Below are 19,056 nucleotides of genomic sequence, written 5' to 3'. Positions count from 1 at the left end.
CTTACCAGTGTTGCAGACTCTATTTCTTTCTCTAGAACATTGAACAGTAGCACAGGTTTGTGGAGAATAATTGTACACAAATTACAATGTAGGCATTTCGCAGATGCCTATATTCGTGCCATAACCCCTAGTCAACCAGTAAGGGTAAGTGGTCCATTAAATAGAGTGCTAAGAGGAGTGTGTGCTGAAAGGCAACTAGCAGGTAAACATCACACTTAGACCTTTTATACTTTGTTGAACCAGTGTCCCCGGGCTTAGGGGTCTATATAATAATAATAATAATAATAATAATAAAACTTCATTTGTATAGCACCTTTCATGACATGAAATGCAGCTCAAAGTGCTTTACAGAGCAATGGAGAAAAAGAAAAAAAAAGATTGGGTTGCGGTTTGGGACATATTTAGGCACGCAGTCATGTAGCTAGGAAGGTGCTAGACCATTGAGAGCTTTATAAACAAGTAAAATCATTTTAAAATAAATCCTAAAAACAACCGGAAGCCAGTGTAGTGAAGCCAAAACTGGAGTAATATGTTCTCTCATCTTAGTTCTAGTTAAAACTCTGGCTGCTGCATTTTGGACAAGTTGTAATCTGTCAGTTGTTTTCTTAGGCAGTCCAGAAAAAAGTGCATTGCGGTAATCAAGCCAAGAAAAAACATTTAGCTTGAGAAAGTTCTCACTCATCCAGCATTTGATGCTAGACAGACAGGTGTATACTTGTTTGTACATTTTATCTGCTTGCTGATTTGCAAGCTCACAGTGTGTCTCATTGCGAAGCTTGAGCTTGCACTGCAGATCTGCAATTATTTTGCCGCAGTCGCACAAAGGGTTATACATTTCACGTTAGCATCTGCCTAACCACGTGCCTAACAACCACATAACTTAAACAGTACAGTAGGATGTTGCTGAAGATAATTTTTGTGAACAACTTGCATGTTTTCCAGAGCCTCCTCCCACATACGAGGAAAGCTGCAGCAGTACCAACTCCAGCTTCAATGGTAGACAGTAGCTTCGACGCCACTCCCATCCGCAGCCTACCTACGCCACCTGCTGGACAAATTACAGTGGTGGCACACTGGTATGAACTGGACAGATGACATGGCCCCCTTGGTGATGACGTCTGGTTTTTTAAAAAGGGATGTTTTACTTTGAATTTGGGATTAGATTTTGCCCTTTTTCTCAAAAGGCAGTGTCGGATACATGGGTGAACTACACTGTGCCTGATTGTAGTACCTTAAAGCATTACGTAAGGAGCGAGATATTTAATGTTGGGGAATCCGGTAATTTCTTGGGAGCGGTAATCAATTATTTTTTTTGTAATTGCATCTGTGATGCCTTGAAATTGATTGGGCCTGCTAGAAGGTCACATTTTACAAGACCAAAACTTGGCTTTCGTTTTAATATCATTCTAAATGTGTACTGTACTGTACTTTACTGTACTGCTACTGTTGTTCCATCACTGTACCCTTGCATTTTGCATTCACCTGGGATTCATATCATCTGCTACCTTTAAAGCTTTGTCTGTCTCTAAGGTATCCTTGTGTAAAAGATGGTCTCTGAGTAAAACCTCTTAGTAGAGCTGATAAACAGAGTATATGCCCACTAGCAGCATCCCAAAGTGGAACTCTTTCACAAAACGTTTCACCAAATGTTGACAGAAATGTGAGCTAGTAACATGAATGGTTGATAATGAACTTATCAAACAACACATATTGCTTGTACTTGGATTTACTATGTACAGTGAGCTTGTTATTTTCCCCCATCGGGGACAATTAAGAACAATCTCAGATAATCTAAAGTTACTTTTACAGGTTCATATTACAGTAGCCTGTGACCACTCTTCTCTTTTGAACCATTGAGCTCTTGTGCCAGGCAGAAAACCCAAGAGCTGTTCCAGTGTTGCTGCTCATTTGAAGCCTGATTTATATACCTAGTTACCTAATACATCTGGCTCAAGATTGAGGTAGTTCTTGGCAGCCCCCAGGTTTCAGTGTATTAAAACAATTAAACACAATTCCAGGTTAAATAAGGGGATAAATAACTATATTTGCGGTAAATGTACCGCAAATGTAACCATACAGGCAATATTGCCAGGCATAAAGGCAAGGCCTATTAGGAAGGTTACAAACTGTTACAACTACAACTGTAGTGATGTGACAAATGACACGGTCAACTGTCAACCACTTTGTAATAATGACAATTGACATACATCACCACAACCAGTAAACTCTCTCTCTCTCTCTCTCTCTCTCTCTCTCTCTCTCTCTCTCTCTCTCTCTCTCTCTCTCTCACTCACACACGCACATTGAGTCATATGATACTATGATGTACTTTTAATATTTTATGATACATTAATATAATGCATATACATTCTTATGAAGTTGTACAAATTTATAAACCATTTTGGAAATAATATATTGTGTGCGTCATTACTGTAAATATATTTAAATTGTGATTTATCTGGAAGGACGTTAATCCCGAGTTTTGATGTTTGAATGAACATGATGCTATATTGCCATCTTGTGTTGTGGCAAGTAGCAGGTTTTACTTGGAGACTATACCCTTTGGTTTCATTAATTTTTTTAGAAACAGTATACTGGTCTTTGACTGCCCCCATGTGGCCATCAATGGAGAAGAGTCATCCAAAATGAAAATGTGAACAGTTTGTATGTTTTTACACATGCTTAAAACTGGAACATACTGTATGCCATGCAACCATCCAAGAAGTTTGTCTGTGATGCGCCAGCATCCTGAGACCTGCTGTAACCTAGGTCCATAGGTCTAATGCTGTTTCACAGCTGTTTCACAGCATTAGAGCTAGCTGTATACCAAGCTTTATACCTTTACATATATACATATATACTAGACTGCTGCCCGGCTGTCGAGCACAGAGTTGGAGATCGATATGCCCCACTCGGCTATGCAATACACGTTGTACCAGTGTCAGAGTACCCATTCCACCATTCTCTGTGTCCCGTTCATGCCCATATATGGAGATTTCTGTATCTGTCTCTCTGTGTCCCTTTATTCCTACAGTGTATATATGGAGTTTTGTGATGTCAGAACAGGGCCAGCTCCATACCGTATATGGCCCTGTCCAGAGCCCGGGCAGAGGCCTTTTGTGGCCGCTCTGGACAACCGTGGGTCCGACCGACTCGCCACCGGGCACTGCACTCCCTGTGGGGGTGTGGAACACTCCCTGTGGGGGTGTGAAACGCGTGTGTCAAATGTGAAGTCGGCGGGGCGAACGGTTACAGACATACGTACAGAGATATGGTGTATTTATAGATAGATAGATTAGATCATATTTTATATATATATATATATATATATATATATATATATATATATATACATACACTGTATATCTCACTGGTTGTGTACAAGACATTATATTAGCATTTTTGCTTTAGCATAGATCTGCTGTAAATGTTCTATCTGGTCTTTTCTGGGGCTTAGATGTGAATGTATGTTGGTATTCCCATGCCTTAAAATTTCAAAGTGTTGTCAAATGTAAAAAAATAGAAAAGAAAAAAGAATTGTCTGTGCAGACTATCAACATGAGGTACAAACTGTGTGCACGCACAAGACGGCACTTTTTTGACAGTTTGAAATTGTGTTGCAAAGTCTCAACCGTCCTGTACAGGTACTGTACATTGTGTACAGGTGTGTGTGTGTGTGTGTGTGTGTGTGTGTGTGTGTGTGTGTGTGTGTGCGTGCGCGACTGTGCGTGCGCATGTGTGTGAACACGTGCGCGTGTCCTGCGGCTACTTTCTGTGGCAGTTGATACTTTTCTGCAGATGCTTGATCCACCTGTAAACTTTATCATGCGGTTCATGCCTGACATTTTGAGATCATTCCCCATGCATGTACACTGTACAGTCTCATTTAATTTTCTGTTGTGGGCATTTTCCTATAGGAAAATGCTGTACACAAGTGATACCAACACATTTTCATATCATCCTTACATTAACTGAAGGATGTTACACCTAGCACAAGTTAGAATGTGTTTCTCACTTGAACATTGGTTATTTCATTAGGCGACATCATGGTTGTTTGATCATGTACAAATTAGGCTTAAGGCAGGTACACCAGAACTGAAGTTCCAGCACACGCATACCAACTATTGATACAGTGGTAAACTGCTCTGGCTCCATGGTGCCTTAAACAGTCCCCTCAGTGTATGGGAAGGAGCCTGTGATGAGGTTGTTTATCTTCCCTGGGCCGTGGCTCTTCCTGTTGTGTCTCCCCTGGACTGTTCTAAGTGCACTTGACTGTTGACTTGACACAAATGTAGCGCTGGAAATACTGAGGATATAGAACTGTGACTCTCAGATCTTGGACCTGCTGAACAAAGTATTTATTTTTTATGGTGATTATTATTATTTATTTAGAATGGACCAATAACAAATTGCAAGAATTAAATAATGCTGCACTGTTGAAACGGTTAAAGTACTCTTGTCAACCCTTCATTAAAAAACAAAAAAAACACAACAAAGTGTATAAAGCTTGTTGAGGTTATTTTATGATTACTTTTTTAACCCATATTCTATTCTTCCTCACCAAAAGGTACTATAGCTTTATAAACCCTAACATGCGCTCTATCTTTTATTTTCCTTTTGTATTTTTTTATTGTAAATAAGTATTATACTGGTGAAGTACACAGACAATAGTAGCAACTTGGTCAGTAAATGTATTTCAACTTATATTGCACAGAATCAATGAAAGTTGTACTGTGGAACAATAAATTCACCTGCCATGTATTTTATTGTTGATGTGAGTTTGTGAATAAGCTGGTTCTAAGAGAAGGATCCTGAATATTTTGTTTATGTGTGTTGTATGTGTAGCAGTGTAAGCCCTGCCTGGAGATAGCATCATCTTTCCCCCATGGCCAAGGGTGTGAACTCCCCTTTGGGAAGATAGATAGATCTTTATTAATCCCAGAGGGGAAATACAGTTGTCCTGGTACTGGTAGTAATTAATTGTAGTTATGAAACACAGGACCGATACAGAAAAGAGATACAGCTACAGTAGGTAGAAATACAAAACGATAGGATTTCAACAGTATGGATTACACATCAATAGTCCTCATTAAATAAGTTAATATAATGTTGTCTGTTTAGATGAAGTAATGAGCCTATAAAAAAGAGTCACATAATCCTAAATATCTTTAAAATTTCCACACAGGCTTTGAACAGGTTGATCTTGGTAGCTCTTGAGATGTCTGACTGCCATATAAGATGTAACTCCATTCCAGGCCTGTCCTTTCCTTGTCAGGAAGTCCTTTCAGCTACTGACTACATATGATCCAAGATATTTGAAATCCTCAGTTTCTTTGATGTCACTGCCGTCCATGGAGCGGATGGTTGGGTGAACAGAGTCTTCATTCAGAAGCAGGCATTCTGTCTTTTTGGCTCTTGAGCAGAGTTTATGTGTTCAGCAAACAGTGCAATGTCATCTGCATAGTCAAGGTCGGTCAGCAACTTCTGACTTTGACTTTGTATTCTTACAGATTTAAATTAACCACTTAATCTGAATCAGAATCAATTGTATCACAGGTTTTCAGGTGTAAAGAAGTGGGTGAAATTAGTTTGGGAAGCTCCATCATTTAATTGTTTTCAGGTCAGGAAATGGGAAGAGGGCATGCACACACAGGGTGACCAGATCCAAACTGTTCATTTGAGGGACAGAAGTAGCCTATCGCTTGTGTGGGACAAGTGCCGGCGCTATTAAATGACTTGATGTCATATTCGACCGTTCGGCCTAAACTATTGTTATTAAACCCCTCTGGCGTCTTACATTTTGTTTTAAAATGCCAATTTTGGTCTTGGGTAGTATGGTCGGCTTAGTGTAGCCCATGAGGGGATATTTCTTATGGTGTTTAACAGGCTTAACACATCTTGCTGAAAAAGACAACGAGAGAGCTTTTGAACACTGATGCCTGCCAGTCGATCACAATGTGGGACAGGGAGGGTCTCAATTTGTGGGACGCCCCAAAGGGGGACATCTGTGTAGAGACATCTGTTCACTATATACAACCATGCTGTTTTCGTGCTCAGACACCATCCACCCACACACATAGCTCCATAAGGGAGTCAAGGGACCACTCAACATAGCTCCGTAAAAAGCAACAGCTATGTATGAGGTCAGAGTCAGACACGTCACACAAGGTACAAAAAAGTGGCAGCAGGCCCACATCGCAGCAGTGTACATGAGGTAGGTTAGACAATAGACATATGGTGCAAAACGCAGCAGCACATTCATTGGTAGGTTCACATAAGAAGGTATAGTCTGTAATGTATAAGCTAAACTTAATGATCAATCTATTGATTGTATTTACGGCTTGGCTTGGGTCAAGTGGAAGTTGGAACTATGCAATGAAAAGTCAAAATGGTCAAGGTTTTAGAGAAAAGATTAATTGATAATATTATCAATTATGTATGTATTTCTTAATTTATTTATAATATTCTCAATCAGGTGTGGCATCACGATTCACAGATCGATACGCATGACGTAGCCACTAGGCACAAGGGGGTGGAGCTTCTATCCATGGCTTCGGTAGGAACCGAGGTGAGTGAGAACACAAGCTTGCTTTATGTCTGTGTCGCTACGTTTTGCTTGCATGGGGTCGCTGCGTTCACGCAACCGACAATATTATTATGTATACACATGGAACACTATTTTCGGGGGACGGGAAACTCAGTCGCTCGTACATTTTCTCCACGCTGGGGAGAAAAGGCAACCCTTTTGTTTTGTGCTATTAAGACCCGGGGAGAGGGCAACTGGATGTGCAGCACAGGAAGATGCTCAGCCCGGGAACATGAATTGCCGGCCACGGGTGCTTTGAAAGCCGTGCTGTTGGTTTTTCGTCATACATGTTCCCGGGCCGCGTTGCTCTGCTGCTCTGTACTGCTGGCTTGCTTCTTCCAGCCCAGCAGCTTTTTAGCGGTACAAAATAAATCGCGCACGCGCCCGTTTTAGCTTGTAATAATATTGATGGGCATTGATCAGCATGGTGCCCAGTGTTTGCACATGTCGCTTTGCACAAACGGCGTGTTTTGTATTGTTTTATACGGCCCCGGCACGAGCGCCAATAGTGTAGCCTGCAGTTAGCAGCCAAGCACAACAGTTCTCAATTCGAGACAATGTTTCATACTTGTGGTTTAACGGTTGAGCTGTTTTGTCTGTAAAACGCAGCACTGTAAAGTTCTCTGTGTTATCTTATCAACGTGTAAACTATGAGAGATTACAGTATCAAAATGTATCCATTTGGAACGGATACATCTGTAGCCTCTGGGTTAAAAGGAAACATTGAAATTTGAGCGCGGGGCACCTTACAAATACATTGTGACATGTTGACAACTTGCTTGTTTTAGTGTTTTATCTCTTAGCGAAGTGTGAACTCGTATGTAAAGCACTGAGCTTGGATCTTAGTGAACAAAGTGATGTCGGTTTTTAAGTTCAGACAGTCGGTGTTTTAAGATCACATGGCGCGCACAGTCCTCCTGTCTATCTGTGTCTGTAGCATTGACACTGTCTCATTGTTCATCAATGTTTTAATGACAAATGTTTTACACATTAAATTGTCCTCCTGAGTCGTATTGCTTAATAGGTATTGCGGTCAGAAGCGTGTTATAGAAGAGCATGGTACGGTATGTCTTTTGTTAGAGAGGGTCCACTCTTGGGCGACAGAGGGCGCTAAAATGCCACCTTTATAGTGTGATTGTTTTGTACCCAAACCCCGCCCCCAATCTAAATGGGCATTCTACTTTCTATGAAGGAAATTCTAATTTGTGTTATTGCGTGATTGAATTTATATTAAAATATTGCAATTACCATTTATTTTAGTTGTAAATGCAAATATAATCCCATGTCAAATTTAAAGAAATGATAGCTAATATTCTGATAACGTTGACTGAAATTAACCCCTGTAATGATATTAGGCCTACTGACCTCCCCGAAAAGTTTCATTAGTCCACCGCTGTAGTATCCATCTACCAGCTCATTTACGCTTTAAAGTTTCTTTATTGTTATCGTGTGGTGTCGTGGACTCTGGAGTGGGATGGGTTCCTCTGAGCACAGATTAAATTTTCCCGCTGTTACATTAGTCTTACCCTGGTCCAGAGCCTTCTATTAGAGAGTTGCGTCACACCCGTTCACTTCATCAGGCCAGGTCGTCTACATTGACATCTGTTCACCTTTAGCTAAGCCCCGCCCTCTTCCACTTAGACACTCCCACTTGGACACTTTCCAGCCGGGGTCATTCATTCCAATGTAAATATCATGCATTTTACAAATTAAATACTGGTTCACTTTTGGAACCAAACCTTCAAAATCTCTTCCAAATCCGTCAACAAGGCCTGTTGTATGCACTGGACAAATATGAGTGACATTTCTTTTTTAAACTCTTCACCCCCCCCCCCCCCCAAGTCTGTGTATATATATATATATATATATACAGACGTCGTCGTCTATGCTAGGTAGCATCATATCCCAATGCGGAAGTGCTCATTCTATCTCAATGGGATAGTTCCAGCCATAGGAGCAATGTTTGGAACTATAGCCCATAGGGACCCGCTTTGCGGCGAGATCAAAGCGTGTCGCTACTCTCCTACTCTACACTCCGGTCTTACCCATGTTATGCTTAGCTGTGATTGGACCGTAGCAGTTTGGGGAGGGGCTTTGGCTATAGGTCAATTGGCGAATAGTGACAAAACCCTGAACCGAAGGTTTACGGAATGCGCTGGAATCTAGATCTATGAATCTATTTCGGTTTCATTAACCATGTAACCGGCGCTGTTTTCTGCCCCCTCATTGCGCAACTCTCTAGAAGGCTCTTCCCTGGTCTGATCGTTCATAAGCCTGATTGGCTGGGTCAGTGGTTGGGCTGGCAACAATCTCTGATGTTCCTGCGAGCTTTGCTGACAATGTCCACCATATATATGTCCTGGATGGAGAGAAGTTCACAAGCTTCACATTCACTGATATCCATGACTCACTCCACACAACCCGTTGAGATCAGTACAGTTCCCATACCAGGCAGTGATGCCAGAAGTTTTTAATGTTCTCGTGGTACTTCTGTAGAAGGTAAATAGAGTCTGCACTCACTATGATGCTGCGTCATCAACGTTTCGATCAGTTCAGAATGATCTTCATCTGGACATATCTATATGTCCTGCCTGATGAAGATCTGAATTGATCGAAATGCAATAAAAATACAGAAGAGCTTTTTCAGCATCACCATTGTGCACTGAACTCTATTCTCTTGTTTGATACTTTTGCTTGTCTTGTACCTGGGCCACGGATGTGTGAAGGTACCATAGACATAAAAAGGTAGACGGATCCTTCGGTTCTGGGGCATGTGTATCTCGATTCTCGAGAGGAGGCAACCTTTTGCGGAAGCATATCGGAAGCTTGCCAAGCTTCCGTGTGTGTCACGGGATTGAATTGAAAGTCCTGGAAAAGATGCGCTGTGAGCCTGTGATTGGCCAGACTTGAGTGGCAGGGACGCAGTGTGCCTTCTGTGCTTCTGCTTGACTTCCTTCTTCAGTCGCCTGACAGTACGTTTTAACAGCGGACGAGCATCGGCCGACACATCGCCCAAAAATATAAATTATTATCTTTTTGGGCGACGTTGCCCCGCCCACTTTACTTTTCGACCATCGCCAGTTCGCCTGCTATCGCCGGTATTCGCCGGGTCCCATAGGCAAATAATGCATTTCCGGAAAATATAGCTGTCGCCCGCTGTTAAAACATACTGTGAGGAAGTAAAATAGAGACATTGCTGTGCTTTCCTCACCAATTGTTTGCTGTGCACAATACATTCCAGGTGCTTTTCTCTGTTATGTGAATGGCAAGGAATTTGAAGTCGTGGACAAAGTGTGGTAAACTGGTAATACACTCCATTCATTACTTGCCATCTGGTTGTGTTTGTAGTCCCGACCCTCGGAGAGGGATTATTGACGGACAGTCTCACCAGCGTTGCTTTGGTATAGTAGGCTTGGCAGCAACCCTTCCAGAACGTTGCTTTGGTACAGTAGGCTTGGCAGCAACCCTTCCAGAACGTTGCTTTGGTATAGTAGGCTTGGCAGCAACCCTTCCAGAACGTTGCTTTGGTATAGTAGGCTTGGTAGCAACCCTTTCAGAACGTTGCTTTGGTATAGTAGGCTTGGCAGCAACCCTTCCAGAACGTTGCTTTGGTATAGTAGGCTTGGTAGCAACCCTTCCAGAACGTTGCTTTGGTATAGTAGGCTTGGCAGCAACCCTTCCAGAACGTTGCTTTGGTATAGTAGGCTTGGTAGCAACCCTTCCAGAATGTTGCTTTGGTATAGCAGGCTTGGCAGCAACCCTTCCTTCCTGCCCTGGCAAGGCTGGCATGGCATCATGCAACTATTTCATTGAGCTCTTCATATGAATGGTGAATTATTAGTTATTACCTTAATAAACATTGTCATAAATACTATGCTTTGAGTCGCTAGTTTAAAGTAAAGCAAATTATGGTCCCATCGTACTGGAATGACTTACTCGAATGACTTAATTTAAACTCAAATTATGTATCATATGCTTTGGGTTTGCACTTTGCACGCAATTTCAAGATTTTAGTTCATAGTAACCACTTGACCCTGTTATGTGTTGAACCCAATATGTATTCCGCAAATAACAAGTCAGTGGTCCACTGTATTTGAATAAATTGATGGCTTCTCATTTATGCCAAAATATAGCTCCCAAACTTTCAAGAAAGGGTCATGGGATGTAAAGAATAGAGGCAGAAAGTATAAAGGAAAACCAGTCACATTATTTTAAATATTCCTAATATAATATGTGCAATGTCAAATATTCATGGTTAAAATAGAAATAATATGAGGCAGTTAGATAGTGGCACATAAATAGAATCACAGGCTCTTGTCTTGTGTGTGCTAGAAAAGCAATAAAACAAGGCAGAAATGTCTCTAGTGCAAGTGGTGAAACATTGCTTGCAGCAGGTATTAGCAGTAGAAAATCATAGTGATACATTAGCAGTAGATATCTAACATGTCAGTGTATAATACACCGGATTAATAGTACTGGTGACCAGCTCAATCATTCTGTCATGTTGGTCGAGTCACCAATGATGTCAGAACATCATTGTGATGTCAGAACAGGTCAGCTCCATATATGGAGATCTAAGGGTTTGATGAGGTCAGATCAACATATGGAATGAATTCTGTACTGGCCATTATGGAGCGTGTCTTGAGTGTACAGGGTTTGATGAGGTCAGATCAACATGGAATCTGTCAGAAGAGGTCAGCTCCATGGATGCCTAAGGGTTTGATGAGGTCAAATCAATAGATGTAATGAATTCTGTACTGGCCATATATGGAGAATGTCTAGAGTGTAATGGGTTTGATGAGGTCAGATCAACATATGGAATTAATTCAGTTTTGGCCATATATGGAGCATGTCACGAGGCGTGACTGATGTTTTTCAGGTTTTCATAGTAAACTGCGAACTACTGTCGCAATAAGTGACTGTCAGCAGCAGCAGCAGAGCGCAACCACAGTAAAACTGTTTCCCCTAACTAACCCCACCCATTTCAGGTAAATAGTATTTTAGGCTGATACTAATAATGCCAAATAACCACATAACTGATCTAAAATCACTTTTCACATGGAGAATGTTTCTACTGCGTTGTTGCTGTCTTTCTCTCCTACTCTGCTCTTTGTTTCACGAAGCGCAAGCTCAGCTCCCGAGTCACCCCTGTGCACATCGTCCTGCCTAGACCGCCCCTGCAGTAAACCTAGGGGAAACACTGAAACATTTGTTAAAAAGGTGGAGGTACTTGATGAGTTTGGCACTGTTTGGTCCAGCGGTTTTGCAAGATTAGCTCCAGAGAGCAGGACAGACAGACACACACACACACACACACACACACACACACACACACACACACACACACACACACACACACACACACACTCATGGATGTTAATAGAGAGTGTGGAGAAAAACGAAATAAGAAACCTGTCAAAAGAAAAAGAAAAGATATCTACATATAAGCATCCTTCATAACCTCCGCCCACATGTTCTGCATGAAATAAAGCAACAGGTACAGGTTAGACACAAGAACGAAGTCTATGGTATATGCCAACAGTAGGAAATACAGTAGGTTAAATGAAAGTGTGACAGGCCATCCTGGTGACAGGCGGTGTTCACTTCAGGCCTTGTTCAACAGTCTGATGGTAGCCAAGTGCTCGGGGGAAGAGAGAGTGCTGTGGTTGGAGCTTATCTTTAACTTTAATTTGCTATTTTGTTAGTTCAAATCATTAATATGCATTTGTTTCAACTTGTATTAATAGGTATTATGTGTATTGTAATGTGTATTGGGTCTGCAAATATTAGTGCTGTTAGATGGTGTTTAAGTGATTGCGGGAGTATGATAGTGACCTTCACTGTGGAGGTGCTGGCTGAACTAAATGTTGTGTAGTCCGACTTGGAGACACTGGAACTACAGGGATCACTGTAGTCCAGGAAGTCAAGGGAACACTAGTCCAGGAAGTCAGTGACATCAAAGGATTGGAAATAAAGTTCAAAATACCCCCCACCCACAGAAAACACTGCCACATCATTTATTATTTATGTAAAGTGTCCCTTTAATCAAACATATCTGTTTAATCCTTGGCTCTGGATATTGATTATAGTGTAATTAATGTGTCACTGTGTATTACTCGTGAATAAGTTAACAACACAAACTCTACCATCTCTATATTGGGGGTGAACATTCGGTTAAATAGCAGATCTGCAGTCTCAAAATGCATAGCAATGAGAGAGACACGTGAGCTTGTACTATTTCCAGTGAAGACATTTGCAGGTTTAATGTTTGTTTTTAGTTCAATGTTTGTTAAAAGCTTAATCTATGTGAATTTATTCCCCATCATAACAAGACAATCCTCCCTAGATGTAGTTTGTTAGAATTAGACACAGGTTTTCTTCCTTTTTATTTCTCTACTGAAATGTGAGTAGCAAACACCTGTACTGCAGTGCACATGCTGTAATCATCTGAAGGGTTCAAGCCTGTTCTGAAAGACATGCCGGGTTCGCTGAGCGATGGCAAGTCACCAGGGACTCTGAGGAATAAATGCATCCTTCGTCCTTCATAACTTCCGCCCACATGTGCTGCATGAAATAAAGCTCTTTGCTCTCAGTGAGACCGTAACGGTATTTGGCCCTCAGTCATAAATAATAGTGCTTCTATGTATTGTCCAATACTAGGATTAACTTGGTGTGTAGAGTACTGTAGACTAATATACAAGCTTCTTGCAATGTATTTTCTTCAGTGATGGTGGTATTATTAAGCCAGAAGAAGACCGTGACATTTGTTTTCAACAAAACATGTTAAACGTTGAGTCTCACTGGCGAGCATTCTTCATGAAAATATATAAAATGTGTCACAGCATAGATATTGAAACATCACACACACACACACACACACACACACACACACACACACACACACACACACACACACACACACACACACACACACACACACGCACGCACGCACGCACACACACACAAATAAAATAAGACCTTAGTAAGGGCTTATTGTGATTTTATTGGACCTAATGCACCTTTTATCCCTCTAATCTCCATGAGATAGAAGTTTAATGGCACAGGTCTTACTGGGTTAATTTCCTCTAGCATAGATTAGTGACTCTGTGACTCCCATGTAGTTTTTCATGCTGAAATCAGCAACAATTCTAAACGTTTGACTTAATGGAAATTGTATTGAATTGAACATTTGAAATGGAGCTTTTGGCCTTGTTGGAAAACCCAGTGTAGGATCCCAGAGGGTTCCTCCTAGACCCAGATTAGAAAAGCACCAGCTATAAAATGTGTTTTTGTCTTTATCCATAAAGGCCTATATTGTCTTGCTTCCCTCACAGTTTAGGCTACCCTCTTCATTCAATGTAAACACATGAATGGGGATTCTAGGCGTAGCTTGTTGCTGCCAAATCATTCTCATTCAGATGTTACATTCAAACCGAATTTCTATTACAGATAATCTTTAAATGTCGTGGCACAGTTGAGCCATAATATTGGTGTTGTGAAAAACTGGAGAGGGACCTGTGTCATTGACAGTGGGAAAAATAAACAGACGGATGTTATCCATCTATTGCTCCTCTCAAGGGTACTAGTCTGTGACATGTATGGCTGATTCAGAAGCTTTTGACAGCTCTTGTTTCACAAATGGCTGCATGATCGTTTCTTCCCCCTTTCTTCTTCCTTCTATATGGGAAGAACGTCACACGGACCGATCTGAGCATGCCCAGAAAAGAAAAGGCCGTGCCAGAGCTTTCTTCAGTGCTGAGTGCTGGCCATGTGACTTGACAAGGGAGGAGGGTGCACGTGTGGGTAGCTGCTAGATGTTAGCGCGTGGAGCCCTACTGTCTGGCGCTGCTCCCTCCTTTCTGCTTATTGGAGGCAGACTTCCCTTTTCAGGCTCTTTGCATGGTTACCTTGGGTATTGTTGGAGAAAGAGAGAACAAGCGGTGATCATTGGGATCTCCACTTTCCTCTTTGTAGATTCCTCAAGCGTCAAACCCCATGTCATGTCCACTCTTGTCTTGGTGCTTTAAGTCGTTGATTGGTAGAAGATACTAAATGGTTTATAAATTCTCCAATATGATATGAATGATGTTTTAAGAGAAAAGTAAAGGAGAACAAAAAAAAAAGAGAAAAAATTGTCTCTGTTGCATCTCCTTTTTGATTTGTTCATAAATATACCAGTGATAATACTTATACCGAAGTTATATCACCCAGCTCTACTGACACCAGTGGTGCATGTTCATGACGAGGTCATGGGTGGGGTGAAGAAGGATAGCCTATTTATGGAATCCTGTACAACCGGAATTTGAATCCCCTAAAGTTATCGTTCTGGGTGTATGTATAATTGTATATACAGGAAGTATCATCTGTATTGGGCCTGGCAACACTGCATCTGTTGGTAGATGTCGTGTGCAGTGCAAGTGCACGATACAATGAACTTAAGACCCTTGTTTATTGGAGAACTCTGGATCTGATGGTGTTGTCTCTACATTTGGTAGGGTGTATCGGCCTTTAGACTGTGTTACGTGTAGTCAGAGGACAAAAGATTCTGCTAAATGCTTTGAACATGTTTGTTAATTGTCTAGCAATGTAACATTTATAAGATCCAGGCTTTGTCTTGTGTATAGGACACATCCTAGCCATTGTTACCCAACTGCAACACGTGCCTGTAGTGAGGTGTCCTCTTACACTCTTTACATTTAGGGCTGTATTTTGCGTGTCTTAAGTACCAGGTCTTATTCCCTAACTTGAGTAAACTAAAGACCTGGAGGCGTGATTAATGCTCTTTGGACACTCAGAATAGCCAAATGGCATTGATCACGCCTCCAGGTCTTTAGTTTACTCAAGTTAGGGAATAAGACCTGGTACTTAAGACACGCAAAATACAGCCCTTAGAGTGTGGTTACGGTAGTACACTTCAACTAGAAGCCTCTGTAAAGCTGGCCTGTGTTCATAATACTCAGGGCCTTCTCACTGTCTGATCGCCTATATCTCACAGCCCGTAAATATTTCTCTGCTGCACAAATAGAAAATAAACCTGTACACTCTTAGCAGAGCCTTTTTGGGCTAAAGTCTCTTCAGTGATTGAGGATGTTCATATAGCTAATTGCTGGTCCTCTTCTGATGACTATTAAACATCTCAATGTTAATAGCTCTGTTATTTCGTCTGTGGGATATGGTGTCTGCCGAAGTGCCGATCACGTGTCTGTCCCCACAGTTTTTATTTTGTGCACGGTCTGCCCTGCAGCTCATTGCACACAAAGGTCTCAAAGGTGGCATTCTGAAGGGTCATATTGTGCATTGTTCTCCTTTGGTGGAGAGAGAGATCAAATCTAAAGTCTCACTTTTTGATATCCCTTTCTCCATAACGTTCCTGTAGGCTTTAGAGCTGGAATTGAGGAGGACATGCCATTTAGATCTGGAAGAGACTGAGAAGATCTGGTCTCTCTGAGAGAGACCAGTAGAGGGAGCCACCAGGTCACATGACCACTGAGGTGAATATGCATGTGGGGCGAGAAAGGAAAACAGGAACAATCTGTTCGAGACTCCCGCTCTCTCGCTCTCTCTCTTTCTCTCTATCTCACTCGCACGCACGCACGCACACACACACACACACACACGCACACACTCACACATGCTTACTCACACATGCACACACGCACACAGTTCCCTCTCTTTCTCTTACCCACGCTCTCCTTCTCAATGGAGGCCATGAGAAGACAGCAGGTATGATGTTTGCTACAGGAACACATTTAACACAGGAAAACATGGGCTAGGCTTTACTGATTATCCTTGATTGGTTCTGAATGGACCTCTAAAGGTGATACACATGCTCTGGTTCTGGTCTTTTTTATTTTCTTGTTTCTTTCTCCAGACATGAATATTTCAGTTTTAAGCTGTGATTTGTCTTCTAGTGAGATGTTTTTTCTTTTTTAGTTTGTACTAAAAGGTGGCAGACAGTGTGTGCTGCTTGATCACACACGCACAAACCACACATACACTGATCACAGTCCTTTTCCTCCCGAGCTCTTGGTGAATTCGAGGATTCTTTGCTGTTGCAGGTACAGTAGCCCGTGGCTCTAGCTCTGCCTCAGAGGCTGGGGGGTGGGAAGACAGCAAACAGTGCTGTGTCATTGGTTTCAAGCCAGCGTCTTGGATCCTGTTGTTGGAGAGCTCTTCATCGTTAGCACAGTTTATGTTTTCATGGAGAACTCAAAACTGTGTTGAAAGTAATAACTGCACAAGGCAAATGGTTTCATTTGTGATGTTGGAGGAGCAGCCTGACTTCATCATGGAGATCAGGCACAATGGTATTTACGTTCCTGGCAGATGTTTAGGCTCAGACCATGCATGTCTGTTTTTACCTTCTGTCTGTCTGTCTTTCTGCCTGCCTCTGTCTCTTTCTCTCTCTCTCTCTCTGCCTGTCTCTCTCTCTCTCTCCTTCTGCCTGTCTCCCTCTCTTTCTCTCTCTCTCTCTCTCTCTCTCTCTCTCTCTCTCCTTCTGCCTGTCTCCCTCTCTTTCTCTCTCTCTCTCTCTCCTTCTGCCTGTCTCCCTCTCTCTCTCTCTCTCTCTCTCTCTCTCTCCTTCTGCCTGTCTCCCTCTGTCTGTCTCTCTCTCTCCCCCTCTCTCTCTGTCCATCTTGTGTTACTTCCAACTATCCCTCACGGGCAGTCTAATGAGATCTCATGGGGCAAGCATGATGGACAACCTAAACCCAGCCATACAGTACAATACAATCAGGGACATACTTGAACACACACACACACACACACACACACACACACACACACACACACACACACACACACACACACACACACACACACACACACAGGACCCAAAGAAACAAGCTGTCCTGTGGAATGGGGGATGATATGATGATACATTGTCCTCAGTTTGTGCAGTTGTCAATCAACTAATCCATTGACCCGGTTATTGCCCGTACCTTCTTGGGTTAATATAAAGTTTAAACGATAACTAAAAAAAGATGAGAGAGATGATTGTTTCCCGTATATATGCATGCAGTGGTGGCCTTTTGCGTGGCTGCTGTGTCTTCCTGCTCTCGGTGTGGGGCTGCTGGCACCCTTGAGCTGTCAGTCACATAGAAAAGAACCCATTATGTAAGCATGTGTTCCTGCTCCTGCAAAGGTAGTCTCAAGGTGGACACATTTTTCAGGCATAGCTATGTAGCCCGTTGTGGAAGATCAGTTACGTTTGTGTTCACTTGAAGGCCTCGACACTAGGCACCATATCATCTTCCTGTCGTAGGGTTCTCTCCAGACAGAGTACACTGGTTCAGAAATAGCCCAAGCTGGTAAGATTTAGTCATGAGCGCTGTATTTTCAGCTACAGTGACATCGGCACCATGTTTAGAATAAATATATATATATATATTTTTTTCCATATCAGTTTATTCAGATTTGAAGTCATTGCTTGTTTGGTCATTGTTGAAGCTTCAATCTGTTTGTTTTTTGAAGGGCATTGATCATTTATTTTTGTTTTGCGCAGATTCATTGTCATGAGAACTTGTAGGTCATTAGGTATATAGAACTCCTTTCGGCAGGTCCCTAGAATGCTGCCCCATACTACCTTCACCATCTAGTGGAAAGCTGCTGCAATGGGCAATGGCATGCTGTGTCAGTAAACAGTCTGCTTACAAAATGGCGGAGATCTGCAGACTGCTTTCTCTTTCTCCCCTCCCCCTCCCTTTTCTTTCTCTAACGTGTGTGGTTTCCTTTTCCATCCACTAGGGGGACATCTGAGGACAGTATTTCCTCTTACATTCCTAAAATCCATAAAGGGAAAACTAAAGGGTTCTTCCTCTCTCTCTGCCCTTTACGTCGGCATTCCTCCAGATGCCTCACCATAGAGGCTTTAGATGTTGTCCTCCATGTTCTCTGTAAAGAACTCACTGTTGTGCTGGTCACAGGGTCTGTCCTCCCCTGGAACAGGCCCTCACAGTCATCATCAGCTTTAATGTTGCTGCTTCAGTCTCTAAGTAAGATTCCCCCCCCCCCCCCCCCCAGTTTATGTTTGGTGAATTACTGGTCTAAATTATCCTGCTGTTCAGTTCAGAGTTACTAGTCCTACATTTGACCATTCAGTCTCTCTCACTAGCCGCAGCTCATTCTGTGTGTTTCATTGTTGAAGGCATCGAGGAGAGACTTCTTTGTCTGCTGGAGCCCTTTTGTTAACACACATGCAAACTAGTCTTCCTCCTGCCTGTAGTAGGCCATTGGATCATGGGCTATATAAAGTCTGCTTTAGATTAATCTTGGTTGACATTCTCTGGTGATTAATTGAGAGAATGTGGGGAGGTATGAAATGGGATTCTGTTCATGTTAAGGGTGAGGCCTAAATCGAGGACACGGTGGACAATAAGCTGACAGTAGGTCTATCTTCACTCTGTTATCCCCTAAAGACCCAGAGAATGAGGTGACTGAATATACAGGCACTGGCTGTGGTGATGTTG

The 19,056-nt window shown here is 42.2% G+C and overlaps 2 protein-coding genes across 4 annotated transcripts in view; both read left to right on the top strand.

Moving 5' to 3' along the window:
* The window catches only part of arrdc1b (arrestin domain containing 1b), a 53,066-nt gene extending 49,884 nt beyond the window's left edge, over positions 1 to 3,182 (top strand). Inside the window, exon 8 of the mRNA XM_080755726.1 lies at positions 943 to 3,182. Coding sequence (XP_080611852.1) covers positions 943 to 1,007 — 65 coding nt within the window. The 3' untranslated portion in view covers positions 1,008 to 3,182. The remainder of the gene's footprint in view (positions 1 to 942) is intronic.
* Positions 3,183 to 6,541: 3,359 nt separating this feature from the next.
* ehmt1b (euchromatic histone-lysine N-methyltransferase 1b) overlaps positions 6,542 to 19,056 on the top strand; it is a 36,657-nt gene continuing 24,142 nt past the window's right edge. The window contains exon 1 of one of the 3 annotated variants that reach the window (XM_080756708.1): positions 6,542 to 6,568. In XM_080756708.1, the coding sequence (XP_080612834.1) occupies positions 6,548 to 6,568 (21 nt within the window). In that variant the 5' untranslated portion in view covers positions 6,542 to 6,547. Of the gene's footprint in view, positions 6,569 to 15,962; positions 16,078 to 16,191; positions 16,310 to 19,056 lie in introns of those variants that run through there. The other 2 variants (XM_080756709.1, XM_080756707.1) reach the window with 2 other exon arrangements.

Source organism: Protomyctophum bolini, assembly GCF_963924005.1.
Source record: "Protomyctophum bolini genome assembly, chromosome: 22".
NCBI classification, from domain to species: domain Eukaryota; kingdom Metazoa; phylum Chordata; class Actinopteri; order Myctophiformes; family Myctophidae; genus Protomyctophum; species Protomyctophum bolini.
This window is presented reverse-complemented; position numbering and strand designations above follow the sequence as displayed.